General features: G+C 41.0%; 2 protein-coding genes across 3 annotated transcripts in view; one reads left to right on the top strand and one right to left on the bottom strand.

Moving 5' to 3' along the window:
• The window catches only part of Nup153 (nucleoporin 153), a 61,214-nt gene extending 46,486 nt beyond the window's left edge, over window positions 1-14,728 (top strand). For both annotated transcript variants that reach the window (XM_008847063.3, XM_029570382.1), the window contains 6 exons: window positions 267-461; window positions 3,837-4,718; window positions 6,845-7,201; window positions 8,375-8,647; window positions 13,096-13,261; window positions 13,595-14,728. In XM_008847063.3, coding sequence (XP_008845285.1) covers window positions 267-461; window positions 3,837-4,718; window positions 6,845-7,201; window positions 8,375-8,647; window positions 13,096-13,261; window positions 13,595-13,679 — 1,958 coding nt within the window. In that variant the 3' untranslated portion in view covers window positions 13,680-14,728. The remainder of the gene's footprint in view (window positions 1-266; window positions 462-3,836; window positions 4,719-6,844; window positions 7,202-8,374; window positions 8,648-13,095; window positions 13,262-13,594) is intronic.
• A 2,828-nt stretch (window positions 14,729-17,556) lies between these two features.
• Window positions 17,557-27,572, bottom strand: part of Fam8a1 (family with sequence similarity 8 member A1) — a 10,759-nt gene continuing 743 nt past the window's right edge. The window contains exons 2-6 of the mRNA XM_029570381.1: window positions 27,473-27,570; window positions 25,591-25,711; window positions 23,184-23,307; window positions 22,218-22,357; window positions 17,557-20,581 (exon numbers count right to left, since the gene is read on the bottom strand). Coding sequence (XP_029426241.1) covers window positions 20,437-20,581; window positions 22,218-22,357; window positions 23,184-23,307; window positions 25,591-25,711; window positions 27,473-27,570 — 628 coding nt within the window. The 3' untranslated portion in view covers window positions 17,557-20,436. The remainder of the gene's footprint in view (window positions 20,582-22,217; window positions 22,358-23,183; window positions 23,308-25,590; window positions 25,712-27,472; window positions 27,571-27,572) is intronic.

The raw sequence follows: 27,572 nt of genomic DNA, 5'->3' as shown, positions 1-27,572 counted from the left end.
TTGTTCAGCAAGTGCTTTAACCATTTAACCATCTTCTCAGCCCCAAGTTGAAATTGAGTCAGTTCACTACTGAGCAAGCTCTTCATGTATAAAGTTAAAAGAAATCTGAGAAGTGTCCCTATTTCTAACAACGTGAGACTCATGTTTCTGGTTCTTTTTGTGCCTTAATAGATGAACTAATGAAAATTGAAAACTTGGAGTCAATGGTATCCTGACATAAACACAACGTAGATTAATTTTTCATTATTTTCCCCTTTGTTTTTTAGGAAGTTCAATATCTGCTTCAAGCAGCAGCCCTCCCTCTGTTCCTCTGTCTTCTGGAAGCTGTCTAGGATTGGACAAGTTCAAAAAACCTGAGGGAAGCTGGGACTGTGAAGTGTGCCTAGTGCAGAATAAAGCAGACTCTACCAAATGCGTAGCCTGTGAAAGCCCAAAGCCAGGCACAAAATCTGAGTTTAAAGGTAAGGTGACAGTAAAGTACCCCTCTATGAAGCCAGATTACAGTGAAATGTGTGTGGGCAGCTTTATGGTTTTTTTATTTTTTCTGAGACAAGATCTTACTGTGTGTAGCCCTGGTTGGCTTAGAAGACCAGGCTGAACTCAAACTCATAGAGATGCACCTGCTTCTGCCTTTGTAGTTTAAGGCATATACACCAAGGAAGGGGAAGGGGTTGTGCACTGTGCAGGTGGTTTTTAAGTTACTCGTTCCCTGAGTAGTTCATGTAAAGTAAAACATGATCTTTTAGCTCACTTCCATCTCTGAATGATTATGAAATTAAATCAGTTGCACATTAGCAATAGAACATCTTTTGTACAGCTGGGTAAGAAGTTTTTTGTGTTAACACAGTGTCAGTTTTAGGGGTTTGAGTATAAGCTGACTTTTCTGAGAACTTACACTTATTTAAATCATCCAGTGTTTGTTTTCTCTGAGTGAGTCTAGGGTAGAGGTGGGGGAGCCACGGACAGTGTTGGAGTATTAGCTGAGTTGGAGAGATGGCTCAGTAGGTAAGAGCACTTGCTGCTCTTGCAGAGGAACCCCCCCCAACACACAAACCCAGTTCCATTCCCAGCACCTACATGGCAGCTAACAAGTTTCTGTAATTCCAGTTCTAGGGAATCTGGTGCCCTCTTCTGACCTCCTTGGGCATTGCATGATAAAGGTGCACCTATCTACATGCAGACAATACACATAAATACATAAAATATTAAACAACGAACAAAGCTATTAGCCAAAAATGGTGGCACAAGGCTGTAATTGCAGGTTCACATATTGGAGCTAGTAAGTCCCCCTCCCCTCTTTCTAAAATTTTTTGGTTTTGGTTTTGGTTTGTTTTGTTTTGGGTTATTTTTTTTTTGAGACAGGGTCTCCCTGGAGCCCCAACTGTCCTGGAACTCACTGTGCAGACCAGGCTGATCTTAGTTTCAGAGATCCACCTGCCTCTGCCTCTGCCTCCCAAGTGCTGGGAATAAAGACTTGTATCACTATGCGTGGCTCAGAGTTCCTTAATTTTTTACTTTGTAAATGTAAAGGAAGAACCTTAGGAAGAGAACCTCTTTTAGAAATTAATGCTAAACTATCTAAAGATTGATTGTATTAAAATTTTGATAGTTCCATATGAATTGAACTTGGAAAAGAGGAGATACTAGACAATTTAGATCTGAAGTAGTCAGGGAGAAAGAGCTAAGTTATAAAAGTATATTGAAGCTGGCTGTGGTGGTGCACTCCTTTAATCCTAGCACTCGGGAGGCAGAGGCAGCTGGATCTCTGTGAGTTCAAGGCCAGCCTGGTCTCTACATAGTGAGTTCCAGGACAGCTGGGGCTACAGGGAGACCCTGTCTCAAAAAGACCAAAGACCAAAAAAAAGTACATTGAGCCAGGCTTGGTGGTGCATGCCTTTAATCCCAGCACTTTGGAGGCAGAGGCAGGCCCTTTGTGAGTTCAAGGCCAGCCTGGTGTACAGAGTGAGTTCCAGGCAGCTGGAGCTACAGGGAGACCCTATCTCAAAAAGACCAAAAAAAAAAAAAAGAAAAAAATAGTATATTGAGGCTGAGTGTGGTGGCACTTGGAGGTAGGGCCAGGTAGATCTCTGAATTTGAAGCCAAAATTCAGACCAGAATAAATGATATAATGTAACGTGTGTGTGTGTTTGTGTTTGTGTGTGCGCGTGCGTGCGCACGCGCACCCGCGCGGACTCTCAAACCAGCCAGGGCTACATAGTGAGACCCTGTCTCAACCACCTCTCCCCCAAAATAAAAACTATATTGGGCATGATTGAAATAAAAATGCTAATAAAGTACCACTTATTTGTGTTGTGTGAAGCTCCCTGATGGTTTTGGCCCCTTTCTCTGGTTTTCCAGCCCTCACTGCTCCCCAGTCATTAGGGCTCCTCCACAGGAGTTGTTTATGGTTCTTCCCACCAACCTCTGCCTGTAGTCAACATGATGGTTTAAGTCGGGCCATAAAGCCTTGAGGTAATTTTGATAACTAGCTAATGCTTGTCTTTCTGACTAGCATCATTTAATATACTAGAGAAACTATGTAGATAGCCACTCACTAGTGAGAGCCTGATAAAATTTTTCTGTTAAATTTCTCTTAATATAGGGACAGGCGAATCTCTGTGAGTTCAAGGCCAGCCTGGTCTACATAGTGAGTTCCAGGCCAGCTGGGGCTACAGAGAGACCCTGTCTCAAAAAGACCCCCTCCCCCCCCCCCAAAAAAAGAGAGAGCTTAGCTGTCATTTGTTTTTCCTTTGGGGTGAGTAATGTGTAACTATATTCTGGGCTTTAGTGGCTCCTTGTACTGTTCTTGTTTTCAGCCAGTCAGGTACTTGAGTTTTAGTTTATCTACAGGAAAGCAACAAGAAACAGACTGATCTTACCAGCATAGTAATATTTATAAGCGTTGCTTCAATTCATATTAATTTTTTGTTTTTTAATGCTAAACATTTTTAAATGCTTTAGTCAGCCACGCATCCATGTGGTTTAAAATTTAAATATGACAATCACAGCGAAAATTGATCTCTTGTCCCTATTGACTCCCCTTCCAAAGTTTATAGCTATGACTACTGAGTGCATTGTAAGTCTTCAGAGGTGCTTTGTACCCGTCCTAGATATCATGGTTTCTTCCTTTTATAGCTGCTGCCTTATCTCATGACATTTTGTGTGCTTGAATTTTATCTTTTTTAAAAATATTTAATTTATTTTACTTTATGTGTACGAGTGTATTGCCTGCATGTGTGTGCGTGCACTTGTGTTGTGCAATGAATGCCTCAGAGGTCAGAAGAGGGCTTTGGATTCCCCTGGAACTGAAGTTACAGACGGTTCGTAGCCACCATGTGGGTGCTGGGAATCAAATCCAGGTCCTCTGCAAGAGCAGTCAGTGCTGTTAACCGCTGAGCCATCTCTCCAGCCCCCTTGAATTTATCTTAAAACAGGTAACCCAGCTCTAAAATTCCTAAGTTGAAGGCTGTATGATTGTATTTTGGGGGTATATATTGATTCCTACAATTGTAGATTGTCTCCTACAGTTTTTCTGCTGATTGAGACCTCCGTGTATAGTTTATGGAGTGCTTACTTCTCCAGTGTGCACTTGAATATGAATTTTATCAGGCTTTCTTGACCTTTTCCATTCTGGTAGATGGTTGTGGTATGTCCTCATAGTTGGATGATTGAAGTGGAAATCTCATTCTGAATATTGGGCACATGGTTCATACTTACTGCCTTTGGTACTCCTTAAAGTAGGTCTTTTCAAGGTCCTTCATGTGACTTCAGAGTTTACATTTGAAAGGATAAGCACATTTACTTCATGTCTTTGCGTTATGTTTTCTGTTTTTAAGGCTTTGGGGCATCTTCATCTTTGAATCCAACAGCCTCAGCCTTCAAATTTGGTATTCCATCATCTTCTGGGCCTTCTCAACCTTTTACAAGCACTGGAAATTTTAAATTTGGAGATCAAGGGGGATTCAAAATAGGCGTTTCATCTGACTCTGGATCTACAAACTCGATGAATACAAACTTTAAATTTTGTAAACCAACTGGAGATTTTAAATTTGGGGTGTCATCTGATTCTAAACCTGAAGAAATTAAAAATGACAGCAAGGCTGATCACTTGAAGTTTGGGCTTTCGCAGATTTTAAGCAGCCCAGCGTCTTCAGCTTCATTTCAGGTTGGTGTATCTACTGCTGGACAGCAAGAAAAGAGAGAGGAGCCGCCCAAGCATCCATCTGCAGGCCTCTGCTCTGCTGCAGGTGTCAGTGACCCCTCTGCTGTTGCTGCCGCTGCTGACACTGCAGGGACCTCAGAAAACAAGAGCGGCTTCAGCTTTGCATCCATAGAAACCAAGAGTGTCTCCGTGGCTTCTTTCACCTCTAAAACAACAGGAACAAAGCAAGAAGAAGTATCTGCCACCAAGGGAGGATTCACTTTTGGGAATGTAGAACCTGCCTCTCTGCCATCTGCCTCAATGTTTGCCTTGGGAAGGACAGAAGAGAAGCAGCAGGAACCTGTTACTTCTACTTCTTTGGTATTTGGAAAGAAAGCTGATAACGAGGAGCCAAAGTGTCCATCAGTATTTTCCTTTGGGAATTCAGAGCAAACCAAAGATGAGAGTTCTTCCAAATCAACATTTAGTTTCAGTGTGGCAAAACCATCTGACAAGGAGTCTGAGCAGCCAGCCAAGGCCACCTTTGCATTTGGAGCCCAAACCAACACAACAACTGGTAAATAGCTTTTTTTTTTTTTTGATAAGATGTATTGCCTTGACAAATGCAGTAAGTGGAGGAACAGAACAGAATGAAGGGAATGCTGGTTTTAATACACCTGGGGAAAGAGCCCAGGATTATCTGCTTAAATTGCTCTAAATCCTCCTGATTCTGATGGAACACCTACAGCTATAATAAAAGCTCATAATGGGACATACTTACATGGCTTTCTGTCATTTGGGCATTTTATAATTAGAATTGGTATATGCTGTCAAGGAAAATAATCTCTGTGTAAAGTCTTTTATTTACAAAATAGTTAGAGATAACCAGCAATCACCAAACATTTAAGAAATATTGACCGAAAATATAATTAAACCCTAAGAAAACAGGCAATTTTGAAAACTGATATCCTGAGTGGGATGGAAAGCATCCTTAAAAATGAAAAGGGACTGGAGATAACGGGTGGCTGTTCACACTGGTTGTCCCGGGCTTGGTTCCAGACACTCTCTCCTGACTGCCTCTTTGGGCATTGCACTCATGGGTGCACTTACATACATGTAGGTAAAACACTCATATACATTTTTAAGAAAAAAGAGACTGGTCCTAAAAATGGAAATGACTGGGCTGGGGATATGAGCAGAGCACTTGCCAAGGCTTGTGCAGAGCTCTGAGTTTAATTTCCAGCATCATTAAAAAAAATGGAAATGTCCACTCACCAACTTAATTGACAAAGATGTGGGATGCCGTAGTCAAAACTCAGAGTCTAGAAAAGCTGTTTGACATAGGCAGGTGTCAGGATTACTGTCAGACTTCCAATTTTCTGAAAAGATGCTGAAAAGAAGACAGTGCCCTCAAAGTGAAAGCTTAGAATTTTATCATAAGGCAAATTTGATCAGACATGAAAGCAAAATATAGATGTTTTCAATGATAACCCAAAAATGTGGGATTCAAATAGCTGAACCATTTTTCCCATTCAGTATTTACTTGGAAATTTGAAAACAACCCACAAAGAAAATAAAAATTCCTGTCACTTGAAAAGGGAGAAAATAACATAAACTAACCAGATTTGATCACAAAATCTGTTACCTGTAGCATGCAGTTACTTCACTCTGGAATGCAGTGTTAGACTTGAGATATTGGAAAAGTATAAAGGTTTTAGTTGGTGGTATATTCACAATCACATAAAAATCAAAAGCTTTCTTCAGCAGTTAGCATGCAAGACAACATAACCAGACTGTATTTTCTAACATTCTCCATCTAAATTTCGTAGTAGTGACAACATGGGGTAAGCAGAGGTGCACCCATAAAATTAACTCGTTCCTAGAGGAAAGTTTTCTGTTTTTTTAATGTCACTTCTTAGATTTTTTGGAACTTGACAAGCTGTGCTAGTTCTAAAAATTATAGGGAAAGTAAATACACAAATTTTGAGGAGGAAAGCAGGCACACAGGAAGTGTTTTCCTAGTGCTGAGCCTTATGGTAAAGCTGCACTAATTAGCACAATCTAATAGCAATGGTAGCAGAGGAAATGAATGTGTACAGTAGTAAATCCCTTGTGTTGTGTCAGAGATGTTGTACGATAGTTAGCAAAGGATGCTTAAGTCTAGTCAGTGCTGGGTCAGTTAAAGCCAGGATGCTGCTATTACACCATAACATAATTTGTAAAATCACTAGATATAGATGCAGCTGTCTTCCATACTGATGGAACTGTCTTCCATCATCTGAATCTGCTATCTGAACACATTAGCAACTTTGAGTTGGATTTGAGGCATTTTTATTAGTCTATGTTTTATATAAATGTATACGTATACACAGCCACAGAACCTTTGAATTTGAATGTTGAGGGTCTTTGTGTAAGACAGAAAGTCGTAAGCTTTGGAAGATGAATGGAGGGGAGGTCATGGCACATGCCTTTAGTGACACGGCACTTGGGAGGCAGGTGAATGGAAATCTGAGCTGGAGACCAGCCTGATCTACATAGGTCAGCTGGGGCTACACAGAAACCTTATTTTTTTAAAAAAAGAATGTTTTTGACTCTGTTAAACTTTAGTATTAATAGATGTTCACTGTGTTTATACTGTAAGAAAATGAGTTTTTAAACATGATTTGTTCTTAAGGATTTATGTTGTTTCTCACTGTCTTACAGATCAAGGTGCAACAAAGCCAGTTTTCAGTTTCTTGAACAACAGCTCCTCTAGTTCAAGCGCACCAGCCACTTCAGCTAGTGGGGGCATATTTGGTAGTTCTACTGCCGCCTCCAACCCACCTGTGGCGGCGTTTGTGTTTGGACAGGCCAGCAATCCTGTGAGCAGTTCTGCCTTTTGTAACTCTGCAGAGTCCAGTACATCTCAGTCTTTGCTCTTTCCTCAAGAGAACAAGCCAGCTACCACATCCAGTACCACGTCAGGTGTCACTCCATTTGTCTTTGGGCAGGGTGCCAGCAGTAATAATACGGCAAGCTCTGGATTCAACTTTGGAGCTACAACCACCTCCAGCTCTTCAGGTACTCTTGTAATTGGAAGAAAAAAAAACTGTAGTTGAATTGGTTTTGCTCTAAGTGCTGATTCTAGATATTATAGCAAGTGCATACCTTGCTGTAAGTGGCCTGAGTGCCTCTAGGTCATCTGTACCTGTGATGCTGTAATTATTCGCAGTGTAGAGTAATACACTTTATGTTAAGGTTGGTTATGTTTAATTCTTTTATTTTTATATTTTGGTGTGTGTATGAGTATACTACCTGCATGTATATAAGTGCACCTGTGTTGTGCAGTGCCTTCGGAGGTCAGAAGTGGGTGTTGGATTTCCCCTGGAACTGGAGTTAACAGTTGTTAGCTGCCATGTGGCTGCGGGGAATCAAATCCAGGTCCTCTATAAGAACAGCCAGTGCTCTTAACTGCTGAGCCATCTCTCCAGCCGCATATTATGTTTAATTCTTAGGAACAATCTTCCTTTTTTTATTTTAATATTTTATTTATTATTTTGTGTATGGGTGTATTGCCTGCATGTATGTGAGTGCACCCGTGTTGTACAATGCCGCAGAAGTCAGAAGAGGGCTTTGGATTCCCCTGGAACTGGAGTTAAGGATAGTTTGTAGCCTCCATGTGGGTGCTGGGACTGGAACTGGGGTCCTCTATGAGAGCAGTCAGTGCTCTTAACTGCTGAGCCATCTCTCTAGCCCCAGGAACAATCTTCTAATCTCAGGAAGACTGGGATTAATTTTTCCAAGTTGCCTCTTTGAAATGTCAAGCTCTCAAGCAACCAAACATCAAGTAGTGGTTCTATTAACATCAGTTCTTAAATGATTGACACTATTTATGCACATTAAATTTGATAGAAAGTGTTCTAAGATAAGCCATTTTTTTTAAATTATTGAGTATGAGTAACAGTAAGTTCCAGGTCAGCTTGAGCCATAGTGTGAGTCTCAACTTGCCCTACCTCCCCCACGCCCCTAAAAAAGATGCAGACTGCAAAGATAGAGCATTGAGTTGCTTTAATTGAAGTTTTGGTTTATGTGGTTTGTGTATGTTTTACTAAATAGTGGTAATCTAATTAGTCCAAGCTTGTCTTGATAAGGTAAGAGTCTGAAAGTGGCTTGAAATCTGCTCTTGGGTTTAGAGTTTCTGGAGGGTTATCTCACTGTTTCCATTACATTGAGTTTTTTTTCCTTGGCTTTCAGGATCCTCCTTTGTATTTGGCACTGGACATTCAACACCATCTGCCAGTCCAGCATTTGGTGCTAATCAGACTCCAACATTTGGACAAAGTCAAGGTGCCAGCCAGCCTAATCCTCCAAGCTTTGGGTCTATATCATCTTCAGCAGCATTATTTTCTGCTGGTTCTCAGCCTGCACCACCTACCTTTGGAACAGTGTCAAGCAGTAGCCAGCCTCCTGTGTTTGGACAGCAGCCCAGTCAGTCCACATTTGCCTCTGGAACAGCTCCTAATTCCAGTAAGTTGTACAGTGATGCACTTTATATCATACTTAGAGTCTGTTTTTTGTTTGTTTGTTTTTTGAAACAAGGCCTCACTGTGAAGCCCATTGGCCTCATACTAGCAGAGATCCACCTGCCTCTGCCTCCCAAGTGCTGGGATTTAAGGCGTGTGCCACTGTCCCAGGCTTGAGTCCATGTCTTAAAAATAGTATTTTTCTTTAAACTTTAAAACACAGTAGTGAAGTGTGGTGTTCACATTTACCCATAAATACTCCAGATTTTTCAGTCACAGCATTTTGATGGCATTAATGTATATAAAGTGTTTCTTACTCTCTGGCTTAGGTATGAGATGCATTTGGCCCCATTTGCCTTTGTAGTCTACTGTAGTCAACACTGAAGCTGTGTGTTCTGATCTTGACAGTTTTATTTAGTTGAGGAAGTTAGACCTTATTTCTGTTACTTTTTTCTTGGACAAGCCTGTTAAGTTGTCTTTTTTTTTTTTTTTTTTTTGGTCTTTTTGAGACGAGGTCTCACTGTAGCCCCAGCTGTCCTGGAACTCACTATGTAGACCGGGCTGGCCTAGAACTCACAGAGATCCTCCTGCCTCTGCCTCCCGAGTGCTGGGATTAAAGGCGTGTGCCACCACGCCCGGCTTAAGTTGTCTTAATGCTTGGGTGATATGCTAGTCTTCCCTCTTGAGAATTTCACTAAAAATTCTTAAGGCTTTTTAAATTTTTTTTATTTATTTTTTAAATTTTATTTACTTATTTTATGTGTATGTGTGTATTGCCTGCATGTAGGTAATTGTTACAAACAGTTGTTAGCTGCCACGTGGGTACTGGGATTCGAACCTGGGTCTTCTGCAAGAACAACCAGTGTTCTTAACCGCTGAGCCATCTCTCCAGCCCCAATTTTAATTTTTTTAAAAACAGTGTCTCAGATTGTATCCGTGGCTCCTGAATGCTGGGATTAAAGGTGTGCACACAACACCTTCTTAAGGCTTTGTAAAATATAATTAGTGCACTGCATTTTAATGGCATATTTTCTCAGAATTGCACTGTTTGATGTATTTCTCATAGAGAAGTCTGATTTCATATTAAAAGGCCACAGAACAGGGCTGGACATGGTGGCACACACCTTTGATCCCAGCACTTGGGAGCCAGAGGCAGGCAGATCTCTGAGTTCCAGGCCAGCTGGGGCTACAGGGAGATACTGTCTCATAAAGACGACCCCCCCCCCCCCAAAAGTCACGGAACAGTGTTGTGCTTACTCATGTGGCCATACAGATAGGGTCCCATTTTGGTTACATTTCTCTCATTTTTCTTCACTCTTAATGTTGAATACTGTTCTGTTTTGTGGTAATTTCTATTCTTTAGGTTTTATTTACAGTTCACTGATAACCCCTAGAAAATACTCTGCCTGTTTTTATCTGCGCATATGGAGTCTCACTGAACACACGCAATGCTGTGCATGTGGCTCGGTCATCATCACTGCTGCAGAGTAAATCATTGGATGACTGTTTGGCTTTTGCTGAGAGTTAGTTCTGGCTACATGTTCTGCACCACATGTTCTCATGGGATTTGGGGGGAACACACAAGTTTTTCCTGATATGCTCCAGAGTGAAATAAAGCTTTTCCTACTGGGTTGTATCAGTTCACATGCTCTCATTGTTGGATTCTGTTTGTTTCTACATTTACCAAAAATTCTTTTAAAAGTATTTTTTAAAAAATAAATTTTTTTATGTATATGAATGCTTTCCCTACATGTGAGTGTACCTGTGTTTTTTTGTTGCCTGCAGGGGCCAGAAGAGGGCATCAGATCCCCTGGAACTGGAGTTGTTAGCTGCTATGTGGGTGCTGGGAACTGATCCCGGGTCCTCTGAAAGAGCAGCCAGTGCTCTTAACCATCAAGCCATCTCTCCAGCCCTTTAAAAGTATTTTGGCCATTTTTTTCTGTTCAGGTGTTTGGCTTGTTGGTTTTTTCATTCATCGTATTTTCTGGTATTAGTATTTAGCTGGTAAATGTAGCAAGACTTCTCCTGTTTGTGACATGTATTAACTATTTTAAGCAGTGTTATTTTAGTTGGTCAGGTGCCTCAGGGTGGTAGTCTGGCTTGTAACTTCACTTTGGAGGATTTTCCTACCATCTTCAAGATACCTTTTAGCTTTATAAAGGATCTGCTCCTTGAGAATCAAGTCTTCCTTCCTGTCTGTTACTGCTGATAGAGCGAGCGTTCCTCCGTCCTTATTCCTTTTTGTGGAGATTTTGGGAAACATTCTACAGTGGAGCCTCATCCCTGCCCTCTGGTAGTTTCCTGCATCTCTGTAAGGGGTTTGTTCTCTCTGCTTTGTAAGGCTTTACTTGGCGCAGGTTCAAATTGGGAATTGCATTTGTGAGTTTCTGGACTTAAGTCTTCCGGATTTGCTTTGAAGTCTTTTTTTGCTTTTTTTGGGGGGGGGGGGTTGTCTCCCTGTAGCCCCAGCTGGCCTGAAGCTCCTTATGTAGACCAGGCTTGCCTCTATCTTACTAATGTCAGACTGCCTCTGCTTCACTTGTGCTAGGATTAAAAAGGGTTAAGGATTTGGCCTGTTCACTCTTTAAAAGGGCCTTTGTTTTGGGAAGCTAATCGTCATTTTGACTTTGCTGTCGTGCTCGTCCATTGACTTTGGTCATTGATTATGGGGGATGCAGCACTCCTGCATTTCAGTCCCAGGGAATTTTCCTCAATTTTTTGTGAAGTCCTGTTCTCTCTTCTGGGCTTTTGTTTCACTTTTGGAGTCTAGCTTGTTTTCTGCTTTCCCTTCTCTTGAGACTTGACCTCCACTATTGTGACTTCCCAATTCTGGGTGTTCTTCTGGGCATTGTTATTTTTTTGGTTTTGTTTCATGGAGGTTTAATATATAGTGCTTGTTACCTTGAAGTGTCCATGATAGTTGTTTTTCTTCAAAATTTTTGCTTCTGAGCTGGGCATGGTGGCACACAACTTTAATCCCAATACTCAAGAGGTAGAGGCAGGGGCATCTCTGAGATTGAGGCCAGCTTGGTCAACATTGCAAATTCCAGTCCATATGGGATCATCGGGAAATCCTGTGTTTCTTTTAAAAATTAAGTTGCTACTATTATTTGCTTCTGGGCTGGCGAGTTTGCTGGGGGGAAAGGCACTTGCTGCCAAGCTTGACTGACCTTAGTCCAAGTCTTTTGGCCCTATACACGTAGTGGGGGAGAGCCTACTCCTAAAAGTTGTCATCTGGCTTTCGCATGCAAGTGTGTATACACAATCCAATCAGTAAATGTAAAAGGTTGGGTAGTTTTTGGTTTGTCTTTTGCCTCCTTGCCCTTGAATTGCTTTTTTCTGTTGCTGGTTTGGTGAATGTCATAAAATAGTGTCCTTACATGAGTAGCGCTCACAGTTTTATGAGTCTAGGATGCGAAATACCACTGGAATTTCATTGTAAATTTATCTGGTTTATTGGGTTTTGGTCGGGAATGCTGGATATTTGTTTCTTCAGATCTTTCCTTAGTCTATGAAATTCCTCAAAGATGATGCTTCCATCTCCTACTAAGGGTTATCAGGAAGCTTTGCCTGATAGTATTCTGGGAGTCAACTCAGGGGAGATGGCTAGAGTGCTCGCCTACATTGTAATAGCCTACCCTTAACAGCTCCATTTCCAGTATGATGATCTTGCCTGTAGGTTTGCTTGACTGCTGTAAAATCTTAGGTGGCTATTTTGCTGGGTGAAAGAGAACTGTTCTATGTCATTGGGAGGAATTGATCTGTATATCCATTTCTAAAACACAGGCATTCTATTGTCTTTTTTTTTTTTTTTTGCTTCATTCCTTTCCAAATTCCCTGCAGTGTAAACCTTCTGGCTCTGTCTAGTGTAAATGGATTATCTGTGCTTCCCTGCTGCTGGCTTAGCATTCAGCTCAGCCCACCAAGATTCTCAGCTTTTGTTGCTGATGCCTCCTCTTCCTTACCCTCCACCTTTGTAAGAAATGCTCTATTTTAATGTTCCTTCCTTTCCTACCTTCATTCCATTCCACTTTCCCCTTTTCCCCTCTCTGTCCCTTATAAGAAGACACTACATAGCTTTGGCTGGCTTGGAGCTTGCTTTGTACACCAGGCTGGCCTCAAACTCCCAAGATCCACCTGCCTCAGCCTCCCCCGTGTGTTAGCAGTTAAAGGTATCTACCACCAAGCTTGATTTAACATATTTTTTTGAAAATAGAGATAAGTGTTTGTTGATTCTGTCTTTAACCAGGTGTTCACTTTGCCCTTTTGTGTCCGTGGGTAAGTTAAGTCCCTTAGTGGTGTCAAGTATGTGTCATGAATAAAACAGTTTTCTCTAGATTAATGAGCATAGGAGATTTTAACTTTTCATGTGTTTTTACATGTTGAGGTCAAACTTGTTCCCGAAAATCTGTCAGGTTGACATTAATGGAATGTCTTTGCTTAATTTTCTAGGTTCTGTTTTCCAGTTTGGCAGCAGCACTACAAATTTCAACTTCACAAACAATAATCCATCAGGAGTGTTCACATTTGGTGCAAATCCCAGCACTCCTGCGGCTTCAGTGCAGCCGTCTGTCCCAGGCTTTCCTTTCAGCCAGTCTCCAGCAGCATTTACAGTAGGGTAGGAGGGTTTTTTTTTTTGTTGTTGTTGATTTGAGAATTTGCAGTGGTCCAGGTGTGTACATGTTTTGTTTTCCAAAAGTAAGTCAGGATGTGATAGTATAGTTTGGGTAAAATTAGATAGTCTCCAGTATTAATTTATTAAAATTTTGTACAATTGTATCACAGTCTGAGACAGGCATAAATGTAAGATATTATATTATAATTGGAGGAGCATAAATATGAGTCAGGTACAGCAGAAGATGTGTTCACTTGATCCACAGCACATCCTGCCCCCCCCCCCAAGCCAACCTTGTTGCTGATCACATTATAATGTTTTTATTATTTTTCACAGGTCAAATGGGAAAAACATGTTCTCTTCTTCTGGAACGTCAGTTTCTGGTCGCAAGATAAAGACTGCTATTAGACGCAAGAAATAAAGATCACAAAGGTGTTAAAGCCAACAGTTTTCTCCACAGCTGGTGCCCTGCTTTTCATACTGGGTTGTACTAATGCTGGGCTTCTCTGAAGTCAGATCTGCCTAAGAACTTCATTTCTGGGATTGTCCTCTTTTCTTTATGAACGCTCCACCCTCATTTCCCATCCTCTTTTTTGGAAAATAATAGCTAGAATGGTGACTGATTCTTCAGCGAAAATATTTTCTGATCCAGCACATTATTCACTGATTGGCATAGTCTGGCTGTACCCAGGAATAGAGCCTGCACGGTGAATGGCTTTGTATAGAACCTTTCTGTCTGCACTGCTATGTGCGTTGATAAGCGTTTATGGAACGCATTGAAATTGTAATTATATCTGAAGAATTCTGTATAGACTAGAATTCTGTATAGACTAGAGGACGTTGAAATGAATGATTTCTATGCTGACTTCGTGCTGGTGTGTGTGAAGTGAGTGAGTTGAATGTATTGTGCACAAAAAGAATCTGATAGAGAAAGCCTGATTAAAAGAATGGTCCATGCTCTAAGGACCTGCTAGATCGCATTCATTCTCCATTTAAGAATTGTATGCTATTTCTGTATTTCCATTCTTCTATCACCTGTCTTGCCTTTTTCATTATTTTATGAAACTTCTGTAAATACAATTTTTTTTTCTGTACTTTTTTGCATAACATAAATCTGTGAACTTGAAATTTTAATTTTGTGTTAGCCATATTTTTGTTGTTTGTTTAGTCTTGTCTCAGATTTTATTATGTAAATCCCATTGTTCAAAGTTACCTAAATCCATTTGGAAATCTTTAAAAAAAAAATTGGGGATTCTTAAAGTTGAATTTATTGGCTTTTCTGATCCAGTTTTGTTTGGACCAAAAACCAGTATTGTACAAAGTATTAAGCATATATTTTTATATTTACTGAAATGGACTGTGGTGACTTTGGATAATAAGGAAAAGTTTAATATTAAAGCCATGTTTATTACAGTATAATTAACATGTTAAACCATGGGATAAATGCCATCAATAAAACTTTATGAAGCACTTTTTGTTATAGTTCTCATAGTGAAGGCACACAATATTAATGGGAAGGGCCTTTAAAATTCAAGTTTGCCACGGTTGACTAGAAGTCCCAGAGTACATTTAGGTAGTTTAGACAAGGCCCAAGAGTTACCAGAGTTTACAGCATACAGGTTACCTGCTTCCTGCCTGGTGCTAGCTGTCTTGCCGAATTTGCACATAGATAATACTTTTTTAAAGCTTGAAAATAAACACACAACTGTTTGTACTTCTGTCTTCCCTGATGGGCTTGCTGGGTGCCTGGACAATGTTTATTGATCACATTCTTGGAGATACGTGCCTCAAGCAGTCCATAAAAGTAGTAGCGGTGTTTTGTATAATTTTATTGCATTATTATTTGTATCACTATGAATTTGCACATAGATAATACTTTTTTAAAGCTTGAAAATAAACACACAACTGTTTGTACTTCTGTCTTCCCTGATGGGCTTGCTGGGTGCCTGGACAATGTTTATTGATCACATTCTTGGAGATACGTGCCTCAAGCAGTCCATAAAAGTAGTAGCGGTGTTTTGTATAATTTTATTGCATTATTATTTGTATCACTATGTATTTCTCTCCCCCCCCCACTAGAAAAACAACTTTTGGAATAGCACCTTGTGCTTTCAAAGTCTTTTTAAATTAACCCCCCCAAACCATGTGCTCTGTGTCTCCTGACATGGGCACTTGATCTCACTTGTTTGACAATCTGAATTTGATACTCCACCCAAAAAGATAGTGGAGGATGTGGCTATGTTTGAGAATGCCCACATCAGATCGCTGAAAGCAAGGCAGCTGTCTTCATTGCAGTGAGGACGGCGAAGGACAGTTGACGTCAGGTAAGAAAGATCTAGGGATGAAGTAGCATCCCAGGAAGGTCTGTTAAGGGTGGAGTCAAGCTTGCACTTCCCCACCTGAAGCTGGAGAAACCATTTTGAATAAAATCATGGGTTGGGCCTGATAGTTTCAAGAAAACAATTCAAGTGGCTTCCAAGAGATATATGGGGGAAGGAGTGTCCTTCAAGTTTGAGCCACACTTAGAAACAAATTTTGAGTCAGGCTTTTTATTGTGCTGGCGTAGTAGGAATGCTACAGTTTTAGTGTTCCATCTTTCGAATAAGTTACTAAAAGTCATACTTGACTGGTAACTGGTGTCTGTAGGCTCTCCAGGAGTCAGACTCCTCCCAGATCCAAGACTGCTTTAATTCTTCAGATACACAAGAGCCATGGTAGTGGCACTCCTTCAGCCCGTTCGTCCTCAGGCCCAGCAGAGGTGTGTAGCTCTTCTTTGACTGGATGGGGCTAGAGACTTACACTTTTGATCCACTCCCTCTGGGGTAATAGCTGCCTTGGGTGATATGTTTGTAATGTCCATACATATGCCCTTCTTGAGCTGTTTGTGGAAGAATGGAAAAAAGAAAACAAAAACTCACTTTTCATGCTGAGCTAAAAAGGATTTGGGGGGGGGGCTATTTGAGACAGGGTCTCCCCGTAGACCCAGCTGGCCTAGAACTAGATAGACCAGGCTGGCCTGGAACTCACAGAGATCCACCTGCCTCTGCCTCCTGAATGCTGGGTTTAGACATGTACCACCATGCCCGGCTATGGAATCTTTAATGGTAAAGAATCTGAGGGGGGTGGTAGTTGTGTGCATAAAGTTTTAAGTATGTTTATATAGTGAAGTCAGCTGACAGAAGTGGTTCTGAGGGTGTTCTTCACTGGAGTGTATGTAAGCACATGTTCTGAGAAGTCACCAACAGTGACAGACTGGCTTTGGATAGAATCCAAAGCTGCATCATTAAAGGTACCTGGGAGTCTTGTCAGGTCTGGGGGTGCCATTTGTGTAATTATATAGCATTATTATTTGTATTACTATGTATTTACCACCCCCTCCCCCAAGTCCAGAAAAACTTTTCAGGACTGGGGTCTTGTCAGGTCTGGGGATGGCATTTGAAGCCTAAAAGTGCTAGGTTTTGAGTGATAACAATACCAGGCATAAAGGAAAAGTACAATTCAGACAACTTGAAATTGTCTTTTGATATTTGAAGTAAAAACACTGATTTTATAAAAATAGTGATTTTTACCAGACACTAGTACGTTTGCTGTAGTAGCATTGAGAAATGAGGATATTTAAAACCTTGGCTACATGACTAAACAAGAGCCTTCGTTTCCCTGTAATATGGGGCAGATTTTTCATTGGGGTTGGGGGTGTTTATATTGCTCAAAAGTCCACTGTAGTTCCAAAATACATACCTTTGGCTTTAGAATACTACAGTCTGTAGCACTTGGACCACGATGTCTTTTAGCTGCACTCAAGTTGGCATTGTCTCACCTCCTCCTGTCCCTTTTTTTTTTCTCTGAGGCTGGGTCTTACACTGTAGCACAGGCTAGCCTCAAATTCACAGCAACCTTCCTGCATTAGCTAGCCTCCTGAGTTCTGGGAATAGTCAGCTCTGTACTGTGCCCGCCAGTTTCCCTTTTTAAGGAAATGTTTTTGTATCCTGCCCTTCCTGTGGGCTGAACTGTAAAGGCTTTTTGGATATGGCTCTTAAATTTCGGTAGTGTTATGACTGACAGCTCCAAGAAAATACCAGGTGAGTTTAACATCAAGTTGAATTCAAGTGCAAGTGACTTGTACTTCCTAAAAGTGATGTTTTCATACATTTTTTTGATAGTACAGGTATATGCTAGGTAAGTGTTGGATCACTGAACCATAATCCCAGCTCTGTTTCTGATGCCAGATTAATCCACTGCTGTAGCTGTCTGGAAGCAAGGTCTTAGTAAAACTTTGCAAAGAACAGACAAAACATAGATAACTGTTGACTTAAGTATTTATTGAGACAAAAAATAGAAACTCGTGACACACAAATTTTAAAGAGCTGTTTTATTTTTGGGTGGGCCATTAGATACAGTTTGCAGGCCAAGCCCTATTACGTGATGGACTATAAGGAAAGATGTGCATACCAGTTGAATGGAGGACCTTCTAGCATGCAGTACAGACTTGGGGATGGAGATGATACGGAACTGAAAGGGTCCTTGTCAGCATTTAAGAATGTTATCTAGGCATATTCCTTGAAGAAACATTAGCTTCCTGCACCCCACCTCCCAAGCCCTTTATTTCCAAGTAATAAATGGAATCTTTTAACTTTCTTCCAGCAAGTCAGGTATAAGTGGAACTCAAATCATTGCAGGGAACAATCTTTTAGAACATGAGTTACAACTCTCAAATCCATCAAGGCCTTCTGAAGACTCAACTAGGATGTCTTCTCAGCCTCACTCAGGTGCTGGAAGAAGCAGTGTGGGTGATGCTTTATTGAGCACTGTCAAGTCACTGAGCAAGCCCTACCAGCAAGGCTACCACTCTCCATGACTGCTAGAACTTGCTTCTGACTCCAGCATGCATTGGCACTCTGACTTCTGAGGTCTCTTAGCCACTCCAAGAATGCTCTCAGTGATGGGTACTGCCAGTTTATAACTGAATGGTAATACAGCAACAAGACTTCATGATTTTTCCAATTCAATCCTACAGTTTTTAACCTGGGTGTGCTTGTTGAAAACACAAGGCTTGAGTTTTAATTTTTGTTACTAATTAAAGTGTATATACTACGAATCTATCTTTTGCCTTTTTAGGATACATTTTCAAACTGAGAACTGCACTCCAGCACAGGAAATCAGTATTGCTTTAAGTGAATACAGTCATGTTCTGAAAAGGAGACTCACGAGGAAAAGGGCGCAGTTCCCTTTTCTCCATCTTTGAGAATCTGACGATCAAAATTTCTTTCTCTAAGTGCTGAACTCGGAATTAGGTTTTATTGTAAAGACAAAGTAATACTCACATATCTTACAGGCCTGTATGGCACAACTGGAATCCATAGCTGGACCTAGGTACTAGTCCAAAGAACTTGTCTATAGCACATCACTGTACTTTATGACAAACTGGACTACTTGTTTCACCATAAAAACAAAAAATCCTCAAAGTACGGAATTATCTGAGTAGTTCTGATAATCAAGAGCTGTGTGAGTCAAGCACATTTCAATCCAAGTTCCCTAGTTGGAAGGAGTGCATACACCAAAGCCGAGTTTTATCTGACAAAAATTTCCCTCCTTTCTCTTACTGTGAAGAGCCATAAAATCTTCCAGGGACTACAAGTAAATGATCTACTTAGTAATCTGTGAAACTGGATTTAATTTAAATAAAATTATTCTGAAAAACATGGTTTATGAAATCTTACATAGGTATGTGTAATGAAATTTAGTGTCTGTAGACATTAAATGAATTTTCACAGTTTAAAATTTTCAAAGAAAAAACCCCACTTTAAAATTGATATAGTGACAACAGACATGGCTTACATTTACTATTTAAAACACAGTCTACTTTTGAACTGCAATACAATTTATAGTGTTTCTTGGGAAAAATCGACTCAGAAACTACAGTGCAGGTACATTTCAATACAGCTTAACTAGAGCACAAGAAAAGCACACAATGTCAATCCCACTGTGCTCCAACAGTGAAATAAAATTGCCATATACAAGTTACTTTAATATTTCCCCCAAATTTCATCCTAGCAGGCCCCAAATGAGCTTAAGGAAGCTAGAATACTGTCTGGAGATGATGCTCTGCCTTGCTTTAGAGGGGACAATTCATAATGGGAAAGCTGGTGTTTCACAGAGAAATCCACAGAATACTAAGATTAAATACCTTGTTGTTTTGACAGTCATGGAACTGTATAAAATATTAAAGTCACTTAGGAGTTTACTGTATATAAATAGAATTTACATGTATATTCTGAACACTGAAAAGCACTAATACTTTGTTCATGCTGTACGTGTGCGCGCGCACACACACACACACACACACACACACATATACACACACAATATATTGTTTTACGGTTTGATGGATGCTTCCCCCATGTTATTTATAGTTTGATTTTAGGGCACTGAGAATACTTGCACATGAATTGTAAGCTGAATTTACATTGACATTCACAACCCCACCCCCACCCACCCCTCACTGAAGGCCATCACTAACTTACCTTTTCTTTAAAATATCAATGATATGACTTAATACTTTTTTCATCACAATCATGAAAAGCTTGCCACCAAATACATAAGCAGTCAGAAGTGTGAAGTCACACCATTACATTCTGGAAAGCCTAAAGGGTCGGCTAGGCTTCCTCATTAGCTCCTTTACCAGGATGCTGATTCAACACCTGACATGGAGGAAATGGACTGTCCAATCGACGCTCTTTCTCACTGCCCAAAGAAAGCAAAGGCAACTTCCCCAAGAATTATAGACAAGTTTTGTAGGTGTTTACAAAACACAATTAGGCATTTTCTATCACTCTGGGATAAGCTAAAAAAATTTTTTTAAGTTTCATTTGGAGATTTATAAAGTTGAAAATGCTTTCAGCAAATTTTGGTAACTTTGATGTCAAAGTATATGTCTACTGATTCTGAAACCATTTGCCTTTTTGACCTAAAAATACTTTTTAACACTTGAATTTAACAGATTTTTTTTCTTCTGGAAAAGTTCTTTGGCATTCAGGTATAATCAACACTTTCATAACAGTCCTCTGCATCATGTGCAAGTGACTGCTTTCATTTTTAAATCATCAATTAACGTAAGTCAGGGATATTGGTTGGTGGCCTTGATACATAATTTAGTCTTGTCATTCAGGGCTTTGGGAACATCATCTGATCCCATTTCTTTTTACCACAATGGTTCCTGCTACGATGTCATAGGCTGTTCGATTATGCTGAAAAAACAGCAGCGTGATGAAAGCAGGGAAAAAAGAAGCAATAGAAAAATTCTTGATCAAAGCTCGTATGGTGGACCTAAAAAGAGTAAGGCAGAAATACGAAGCTTTTATATTAGCTGGAGATTAAGGGTATTCTATCAAGTTCAAATGTCTTAAAAACATTCAAAGTATAATCGAGAGAATTTTCTCTCTGACATGTTACTTTCAAGAAACTTACAAAAATCTACATCTATTTCTAAAGACAACATTGAAGGCTAGAAATTTCCTATGAAAAACAGTAATAAACATCTCAGAATACCAGCTAAAAAACCGTTCACAGTATTTTTCTAGTATTTTGCCAGAAAAGTAACTTCCCCTTGCTTACCTTTACCATAGTCACTTATTCCCATGTGTTTCTAGAATCTCCTAAACTGAGTGTGCTTACTACAGTCTTATTTCCTGCCTTATTTTAAAGCACTGTCAGTTCTATCAGCTTTTCCCTCTTTGGGTCCAGTTATTAATAGACACCTTAAGCTTTCAACAAGAGCTGGGCCTGGTGGTGCATGCCTTTAATCCTACCAAACCTGGGAGGCAGAGGTAGGTGATCTGGTGAGACTAGCTTGGTCTACATAGTGAGTTTCAGGCCAGCTGTAGCCATAAGGAGACTGTCTCAAAAAGACCAAAAGAGAAACTTTCAAGAAGAGCTCAAAATGAGAGAATTGGCCAACTAGTAATGTTAAGTTTCTGCTTAGTGTAGTAGCTCTGAATCCACACTTAATTGGTTTCACATATTTTATCACTTCTGTTCCACAACAGCAAAAATGATATACAAGTGTCATGTTAAATTAGCTATTATGCATTGTTACTAAAAGTGCCTGGTATATAAGTGCTCAGTAAATAATCACTATTGACTCTTGTATTGAAAGTAGATAGGATTAAAACCACAAAATTTTCAGGAAATTTTGCCTATGTCAGCAAAATCCAGGCTGCTTCTGGCGTCTCTTCATATTTCCTTATGTAACAATCCCCCTGAATCATTCTGGAAATTACAGCCAGGTCTTGTTTGGCTCAAGTGATTATCGCCCACTCACCCTCCCAACTTTTCCCACCACTAGCTGTATCCTCCCCAGAGCTTGATGCCAAAATCCAGCAATAAAGACTGGCAGTACCACAGGCTCTACACTCACGAGCAGGAGCAGGATGCAAGCATGGAGTGTGGCTGTCACGCATTACTGCTCAGGATGGGAGCATGGTGGGTATCCTGACCACAGAGTGGCTCAAGACTGACAGTCTCCAGAGCCAGGGACTAAAGCCAGGCATGGAGCACTGACACCAACATCCCAAGTACTCTCATTCTGACAGGTTTAATAAAATGATCATCTTGGGTATGTGTGCGGAAGGTAACGACTGAAAAAAATGCTCAGAACTTGGAATATAAATCCATCCAATTGCAATATATGCATGAAGAAAAAATACCAATATTCTAAAACACGATCAAACCTGCAATGCAGGGCATACTCAACACAATCCTGTGTCACTTAATGAGGGATCCACACCGAGCAATGTGAACCATCCTGATGATGCAAAGATCAGTGTACTTCTACACCCTACGAGTCACTATGTAACAGAATCTTAGGTGCTCACTGCTGAGTATGCCGTAAACTATGGCCAACGGACATCATTATGTAGTAAAACACAAGTACATACTATATTAAGCTAAGAAAAGGACTTACGTTGTAATGCTAACATTTGAGGAAGGAATCACTAAAACTCGACTTGGAGCAATAAGTACCGATGTATCACATGTCACAACTCGGAGCCCTAGCAGGAACTTTCCTGGGGTAGCTCCCCCTGCTCCCCAAATGCAAATTATCTAAAGAAAGAAGGATAATTTGAGAATAACTTACTGGTTCAACTATCCCAATTTTAAAGATAAGTTGTTCCATCATACTACTATATGCTTTAAAAAATGTCATGCTGGAAAAGCCAACTGTATAATACTAAAAACCAACCAATGAAGCAGGCCTGTGGCACATGTCCATCCCAGCACTAGAGAGCATGAGGCAGGAAGATGGCCAAGGAAGCCAAGCCAGGCCACACAATGAGGCCCTGTCTAACAAACAACCATGCTAAATAAGGGCCTGGGCCTGGTGGCACAAGGGCTATTGATCCCAGCTACTTGGTAGGCTGAGATCCAATGAATGCCATGTCCTTCAAGTCCTACCATGACAACAAAGCAAGAAAGGTCTAGGTCTAGGGATGTAGCTCAGTAATCTGCTTGCCTGGCATATGTCAGTCCCTGGGTTGAAGCACCAATTACCAACCCACCTTGCCAATTAAATAATGCATTCTACAGTTTCTTAATGTGTTCTATACCAAAAGATGTCTAATATTTTTATGGCCTATTATAATTTCTAATCAAGAAATTTCTAAACCAATCCATATTTTTTGGATCACAATCTGTTTATGAATGTAATTTTATTTCTTAACCTAAAAAGCATAACAAAGCAATTATGTCTCCAAAATCCAAAAGTTGGACTTTTTACTTGAAAATGTTAATTTAAGCAACTGTGAAAAAATACAAGTAATATGGAAAGACTTTGAAAAATACATGATTACAAGTTTTTGGGGTTTTTTTGCCTGGTGGAAAATCTAAAATTACACCATTAAAACAGTTTTTGCTCCAGTCAATAGCTTACCTCATAGAAACAAACTAACAATCTGTAGATGAGTGCCACAATCATCATTTTCTGCAAGTCTTCCATTGATGTGTCTTCATCTATCTCTTCTATTATGTAGTGCATGGCAAACTTAGAGATGTCCCTATCCAAAAGTAAGAGTTTGGAGTTATAAAGAATTAGGGCAGTTGGGCCATTTTTTTCCCACTAATATGTCATAAATTTTAAATAAAATTCTAAGCTAACCTTTAGGTTCCCAACAAATAATTGTACAAAATATCTATTAGTTTATTCTACAGGGCCATTGCTCAGCAGTTAAGAGCACAGATCTTGCAGAGAATTCCTAGCACCCTCATCAGGTGACTCACAACTCCCTGTAACTCCAGCTCCAGGGGAATCAGTTACATGGACAAAACGACATACATATACACAATTTAAAATTTTTTTTTAAAGTTTATTTAACAAATAGCAATAAACAAATAAATAAATAAAAGCAAAAGGCATGGTCATGTTTGTGGGTGTAGCTCAGTGGTAGAGCACTTGTCTAGCATGCTTGAGGCCCTGCAGATACACAAAAAGCAGCAGCGCTCTGAAGAGCAGGAACTGTTCCAGGCCAGTGGACATGATGATGAGGGAATCCTAAATGTCTCAGCTTTCATGGCGACTAACCCAGCAAGGGAACTAGAACAAGAAGAAATAATAAAGTAGGATGCCAACTGTGGTAGGAACTAGAGCGTCACAGTGAACAGACCAGCCACACTTGCCTTTCAAAGCCTTTCTAGAAATGACGCTGCACAGATACAAAGGAAGCCTTGGAACCAGTGATAGAGCTAAGTTATTAAGTGTGAGACAGGACTGTGATTAAGAAACACATGATAAAATTCAGACTATATTGCCAATGAAGAACTACCAGAGGGTATTAAGGCAGAGACGACCATTTTGTTCTTTATCAGAGACTTAGTTGAGATTGGGGAAAACAAAACACCCTGAGGTTGCATTAGCAATTATCATCCAAGCAAGAGAACAGTAACTGGACTAGGGAGAAACAACAGCAAAGAAAAATATTCTGGTGGTGAGAGGAAATGACATGGGTTAAAAATAGTTAAAATTGAATTTAAAGGAGTTGGTACTGGGCCAGCAAGGCGGTTCAGTGAGTAAAGAAGCCTGCTGCCAAGCTGGCAGCCTGAGTTACATCCCTGGGACCCATATGGGATAAGAAGAGAGCTGACTCCCAAAAGTTGTCCTGACTTCCACATGTACAATGTGGTGTATATGCATCCATACTCACACAATAAAAATGTAAGGCAAAATAAAAGTTCTTATTGCTTAGAGGTGTTAGAAGGGAGGGCAGGAAGGGATCACAGTTAACACCTGGCAAGGGCCTGAACTTTAACTACAAGTTTGTATCATGTCTATCACGGCAATGATACTACCTTTGTAACTTTTTAGTTTTAGTTTCTCATAAATCCATTATTTCAATCTCTATGTGAAAAGGAAGTATTATCATCTACCTCAGAGTGGTACTAAGACTAAGGAAAAATTAATAAACAAGCTCAATGCACACAGAAAATGCTTAGTAAGTGCCAACAGCTGTTAGGATTCCTAAGATGCTGAGTTACTCAGGTAGATGCCACACTTAGCAGTGAGAGTGGGATTTTCCCAATTGTAAGTGACCCCAATGGAAGTACTTCTAGTTGACTGCTAACAGTTCACCACTAAAGGCCTTTTCTCTTTAGAGACTCCACAGGCCAATTAAGAGGGAAATTAATACCTGATCTAAAAGAATAGTTAGTAAAAATAAAATAGGTTTGGACCGCTCCCCCCTGCCCCCAACAAGTCTCATTATATAGCCCGGGCTGGTCTGGGACTCACTATGTAGACCAGGCTGGTCTCAATATCACAGAGATCCGCCTATCTCTGCCTCCAAAGTGCTGAGACTAAAGGCATACACCACCTCACCCAACTTTTTCCACAGATCTTAAAGAACTTTTGCTCCCCCCATTCATTTCTTAAAAACCAATAGGGGGCTAGGGTGATAGGTCAGTGAGTACAGTGCTGTGCAAGCATGAGGACCTGAGCTGAGATCCTCTGAACCTACCTAAAAACCAGGTGTGGTGGTGCACCTATAACCTCAGCACTGGGGTAGAACTAGACGGATCCTGGAGATTCCATGCCCAGCCCGTCTAGCTGAACTACAGTAGAGAGCAACAGTGAATACCCACTGTGGGCTTCTTGGTCGACACATGTACACACATGGGCAAGCACACCCATGTGCATGTGCACACCCCTTTTAAAAAAAATGCAGTTTTAAAAAAAAAGGACAAAGTGCTCATAAAGGAATTCTGACCCAGGGTCATTACCCATAGTCCCCTGCGAGGTCTTTTAAGTACAATAACTTCAAACCCTTCTGTGAATGTCCTTAACTTACTTTATTCCACTGAGATGCATGATGCTCAAGACAATGGTTGCTTTTATAAAGAAGAGAATAAAGAAATCCACCATCTCTGCCATAAATCTGTGTGCCAAGGATGGAATAACATACTCTCTGCCTGCAAATGGGGAAAAAAGGACAATGAGTCACACAGGTCTGAGAACACATGCCAGATAATGACAGGGCAAAGCAAAGTCAAGGTCCAACTTAATTAAAAATAATTTATAACCTTGCAGCACTTAATGCCAATGATTTTGTCAGGAGCACATGTTACTAAAATACGGCAACAGGACTCCACTATTCGCACAGTCTAAAATTTGTTTTTACCATGTTACTGTTTAAAAATTGAGTTACCTTTTATTTATTTATTTATTTTTTTACAGACTAGGGTATCCAATATCCAATACCGCTTCACTTGGAATCAAGTAACCACATTACGGTGACAGAAAATTAAATCTTTTCAGTAAAATCCACGGTTAAGTAGAGATAATTTGTAGTAAGTAAATTCCTGTATCCCACATTATCTTCCTGTTTAGTTTTGCTGTCTATATAATAAATCTGACGGTTATCAATCAGTCATACTAAATTATGACTGGGATGCAGGCATCAACTAGTGCTTGTACTAGATGTGTGATGGAATACAAAGTCTACATAAATATCTAGTAATGAGGGCTGGAGATGGCTCAGTGGTTAAGAGCACTTGCTGCTCTTCTAGAGGGCCTGACTTCAATTCCTAGCAGCGAAACCAGGCAGCTCACAACTGCTGGTAACGTGTGGCCTTTGAGGTGCACTTTCCACATAAAAATCTTTCTAAAAAAAACTAATAATGAGCTGCGTACATCATGCCTGTAACCCTAGCACCCAGGAAGCAGAGGCAGGGGCAGCAACAGAGCCAGACCCTCTCTTTAAAAAAACACACAAAAGCCTAAATAATGAACAAAAAAGTGTCATTCCAAATATTCTAGTTGCTACACTTGTTACCACCTATTAGATGATATACAAGATCAATCAGCCAGGGCCCAGCCGTGCTCATTACTGCTTTCCTGTCCCTGTCCATCTCTCCTTTCATGTTCTTTCTGCAATACAGTCCCTAAGCTTCCCAAGGCCAGACACTCTCCTCCAGAAGTGGGCTTGCCACGCAGCTGGCAGCAGACCCTGCTCTCTGGAGCCTGGAGATCATGTAAGAGGATGGTATGACAATCACAGGCCTCCTACACGTAAGGGATTAGTGTCATGACTAAGGGAATCCACAGGTAGTGCCAGGTCTAGGGAGGAACAGACTAAGTTCCTCACAGTACACATCTAGGGAATTTAAGGCCTGGCCAACCATAGCTTATGCGCGTGGAGAGACATCCCAAGAGCAAACCAGCTTCCACAGGCAGCGGGCCTTTCTAGACCCTCTGGCAAGAGCTTGCCTGTACAATCCCAGCTCCTCCTGAAGCCTTACTTTGAGTTTGAGGCTAACCTGGCAACAGAGTTAGCTTGGACCACAGGGTGCGATCCTGTCAAGATGATGGTAATGGTGGTGGTGATGAGGAGGAGAACCTCAGCTGCCTGCAATCCTAACACTGGGGAGGTGGAGGAACGGGAGCAGTCAAAGCCAGTTTGGGCTCCACAGCGAGTTCGAGGCTAGCCTGGGCTGAGTCCCCATCTCAAAACAAGAGGCCCCCACTGCTCACCCGCCTGGCGCCCGGGGTCGCTGGCCGTCCGCTGATGGTAATGGTGGTGGTGATGAGGAGGAGAACCTCAGCTGCCTGCAATCCTAACACTGGGGAGGTGGAGGAACGGGAGCAGTCAAAGCCAGTTTGGGCTCCACAGCGAGTTCGAGGCTAGCCTGGGCTGAGTCCCCATCTCAAAACAAGAGGCCCCCACTGCTCACCCGCCTGGCGCCCGGGGTCGCTGGCCGTCCGCGCCGGGGCCGCGGTTCCTGCCCTGCTGCCGGGAGCCGGCCGGCCCGCCGCCTGCACCTGCGCGCCCCG

The sequence above is a fragment of the Nannospalax galili genome, unplaced genomic scaffold, assembly GCF_000622305.1.
Source record: "Nannospalax galili isolate Female #2095 unplaced genomic scaffold, S.galili_v1.0 scaffold923, whole genome shotgun sequence".
Taxonomy (NCBI): Eukaryota; Metazoa; Chordata; class Mammalia; order Rodentia; family Spalacidae; genus Nannospalax; species Nannospalax galili.
This window is presented reverse-complemented; position numbering and strand designations above follow the sequence as displayed.